Below are 3,700 nucleotides of genomic sequence, written 5' to 3'. Positions count from 1 at the left end.
GGTATAGAACTCTATCTTATCTTAAACAGAAGTAGGGGGTGAAGGGGACAGGAAAATGGGGGCTGATAGAACAGAGAGCAAATTGGGGGAGGCAGTAGTTAGAAGCAAAATGCTTTTTGAGGCGGGGCAGTGTGAAAGCAGAGAAGATAAAAAAGGGGAAATAGAATGGAGGGAAATCCACAGTAAGCATAACTATGAAACATTTTATAGTAAGTTTCTCTGATAAAGGCATAATTTCTTAAATATATAGAGAACTGAGTCAAATTTATAAGAATACAGGGCAGCAAGGTGGTGCAGTAAATAAAGCACCAGCCCTGGATTCAGGAGGACCTGAGTTCAAATCTGGTATCAGACACTTGACACTCACTAGCTGTGTGATCCTGGGCAAGTCATTTAACCCTCATTGCCCCGCAAAAACCAAAAACAAAACAAATTTATAAGAAGACAAGTCATTCCCCAATTGATAAATGGCCAAAGGATATGAATAGGTAGTTTTCAGATGAAGAAATCAAAGCTATCTATAGTCATATAAAGAATGCCCTAAATCATCACTGATTAGAGAAATTAAAATTAAAACAACTTCTTAGTACCACTTCACACCTATCAGATTGTCTACTATTACAGAAAATGAAAATGACAAATGTTGAGGGGGATGCAGGACACTAAAGTACTGTTGATGAGATTGTGAACTGATCCTACCATTTTGGAGAGCAATTTGGAGCTATGCCCAAAGGACTAGAAAACTGTGCATACCCCTTAAACCAGAAATACCACTACTAGGCTTGTATGCAAAAAAGATTAAAAAAAATTAAAAGGACATATGTGTACAAAAATATTTAAAGCAGTTCTTTTTGTAGTGGCAAAGAGTTGAAAATTGAGGGTATACCCATTAATTGGGGAATGGCTGGACAAGTTGAAGTATAATATTGTGATGGAATACTAATGTGGTATAAGAAATAATAAGCAAGATGCTTTCAGAAAAATCTGGAAAGACATGAACTGATGATAAGTGAATTGGGCAGAACTAGAAGAACAGTGTACATAGTAATAACAATGATCACCTGTGAATAACTTAGATATTCCCAGAAATAAAGTGATCCAAGATAATTCCTAAGGACTTATGATGAAAAATGCTATCTATCTCCAGAGAAATAGCTTATGGACTCCGAATGCAGATTAAAGCATACTTTTGAAAAAATTATTTTTCTTTCTTTCTTTTTCTTTTTTTTTTTTGGTCTGTGTTTTCTTTCATGACATGACTAACATGGAAATATGTTTTCCATGATTGCACATACATAGTCGATATCAAATTAATTGTCTTTTCAGGGAGGGGGATGGGGAAGGAGAAAGAAAATTTGGAACTCAAAGTTAAAAAAAATGAATGTTAAAATTGTTTGGGGAAAAATAAAATATTAAAGAAATGTAAAAAAACAGCAAACCATTCTCAGTTGCTGGTCCAGGAAGCAGGCTGTATTTGACCTACAGGTTATACATAATTTGTTGATTTCTGACTTAGATCACATTTTATTATCTTGTACTTTATATCCCAGGTCTGCTGCATAACTGATATGTACTTATAGATCTGGGACAAGCTTTCTGCCTCTGTCCTTTGCTTTTTTTGGTTGATTGCTTTAATCCCCTTTCCTCAAACGACCATCCTCATTTTTTCATGTCTCTTACTCTGCCCAAGGTTTCCCCAGTGGACTGTATCATTTAGGCTAGGGTGCCTGTTAGCATCATAGTCTATGCCACAGAGGACCAAGCCTCTGAACAGCTTCACCCCTGGCCTTCTTTCACATGGGGAAGTAATACAATCAAAGGCGTGCTTTGAAAAGTTGTTTTCTTTTCAATAGTCATACAGGGAATGGTGTAAAATATTTGTCCTTGTTGGGAAGTATTTTCTGGAGCAGATAGGCTTAGAATGAGGGAGTGAATCAATAAATAAATGAACAGGTGAACAAAAAAACCCATTTACCATGTGTTTACTGTGTGCCAAGTACTGTGTTAAGATTGAGAATACAAAGATAAGACAATTGCCGCCCCTGCCCTCAAGAAGCCTACATTCTAATGGAAGGAAGTAAAACAAGGAAGTGATGACCAGGGATGGATACTTTGGTTTGGAAAGTTAAAGGGATAGTGAGTGAAGTGATAGGGAAATCAAACTGGTGCATTATTTCCAAGAGTAATTCATGAACATTCTCATAGTTGGTAGGGGGAGAATGTCATAAGGGTGACTTTGAAAAGATTTGGATTATAGGATTGAAGGAGTTGGGGGTCAAGGGTTGGTACAAAATGTCAGAGGAGAGATAATCGATCTTACACACTTTATTTAGATTTTCCATCTAGGCTTGAATTATATCTCTCATCAAATACTAATGATTTTTCGGGCCATGTCCTTGAAGGCTTGTATCACTTGTTTGTTCCTTAGAGTGTAAATGAAGGGATTAAGTAGAGGGGCAACTGAAGTATTAAGTACAGCTACTCCTTTGTTGAAGGCAATACCTTCCTTTGCTGATGGTTTAACATACATGAAGATGCAACTACCATAAGAGAGGGAGACAACGATCATGTGGGAGGAACAGGTGGAAAAGGCTTTTTTCTTTTGCTGGGCAGAGGGAAACCTTAGAATTGTCTGGATGATGTTTGTGTAGGAAAGAATCACCAGCACAAGGGTGATTACAAGTGTTACCAGTGCTAGGATAAAATCAACCACCTCTAAGAGGGTTGTGTCTGAGCAAGAAATCTGTAAGAGGGGCCCATAGTCACAGTAATAATGGTTTAGCACATTGGATGCACAGAAATCCAGACGGCTTGTCAGGATGATTGGTGATAAAATAATGAAGAACCCAGCCAGCCAAGAACACAGGACGAGCTGGTTGCAGACTCTGCTGCTCATGATGGTTGTGTAATGCAGAGGTTTACAGATGGCCACATAGCGATCGTAGGACATGGCAGCAAGAAGGTAAAACTCTGTGGCCCCCAGAAATATGGCAAAAAAGTACTGAGTGAAGCATCCAGCAAAACTGATGGTTTTGTTTCCTGTTGTAAGACTGAACAAGAGTCTGGGAGTGAAAACAGATGTGAATGAGATTTCTAAGAAGGAGAAGTTGCGGAGGAAGAAATACATGGGGGTCTGGAGGTGGGAGTCCAGCAGGGTGAGGATGATGATGGTCAGATTGCCAAAGATGCTGAACATATAGGTGAAAAAGAGGAAAAGGAATATTGCAACCTGGAATTCAGGGGCATCTGTCAATCCCAGAAGGGTGAACTCAGTCAGTGTGGTGAGATTTTTCATTGCTCACCTTGCTGGATCTAAGGGTGAAAAGGAAAAAAAAAATCAGTGAAGAAGCTGGGTGAGATCAGATTGGGAGAGAAAAGTTGAGGAAGCTACCGGAATAATTTCATTGACATTCCCTCTACTCACTAGGCTAATGGACAGCTCCTCACAAATTCCATTTCCCTTAGGAAGCATCCCTTGTACAAGACAGTTTGTTTTTATGGATTTTCCCATGCCAAACTCTTTCCATACTTCTCTCAGCCCCTCTTCCTAGAGTGACTACTGATTTCTTGCCTTTGCTTTACATGCCCATATCTCTCCCCCATCATTTCCATTTCTTTTGGAGGAAATCAGAGTTCAGTGACTTGTCCAGGGTCACACAGCCAGTAAGTGTCTCAGGCCAGATTTAAATTCAGGTCCTCT

The 3,700-nt window shown here is 39.1% G+C and overlaps 1 protein-coding gene across 1 annotated transcript; it reads right to left on the bottom strand.

Annotated features, from left to right (window-relative positions):
- Positions 1-2,365: 2,365 nt before the first annotated feature.
- On the bottom strand, positions 2,366-3,295 carry LOC122729189 (olfactory receptor 2AP1-like). The gene has a single exon (XM_043967909.1). It carries the CDS (start codon positions 3,293-3,295, stop codon positions 2,366-2,368), a length of 930 nt encoding a protein of 309 aa, XP_043823844.1.
- Between the last annotated feature and the right edge of the window lie 405 nt (positions 3,296-3,700).

The sequence above is a fragment of the Dromiciops gliroides genome, chromosome 5 (assembly GCF_019393635.1).
Source record: "Dromiciops gliroides isolate mDroGli1 chromosome 5, mDroGli1.pri, whole genome shotgun sequence".
In the NCBI taxonomy this organism is placed as follows: domain Eukaryota; kingdom Metazoa; phylum Chordata; class Mammalia; order Microbiotheria; family Microbiotheriidae; genus Dromiciops; species Dromiciops gliroides.
Note: the sequence above shows the minus strand (reverse complement) of the source record. Positions and strands in the feature narration are given on the sequence as shown.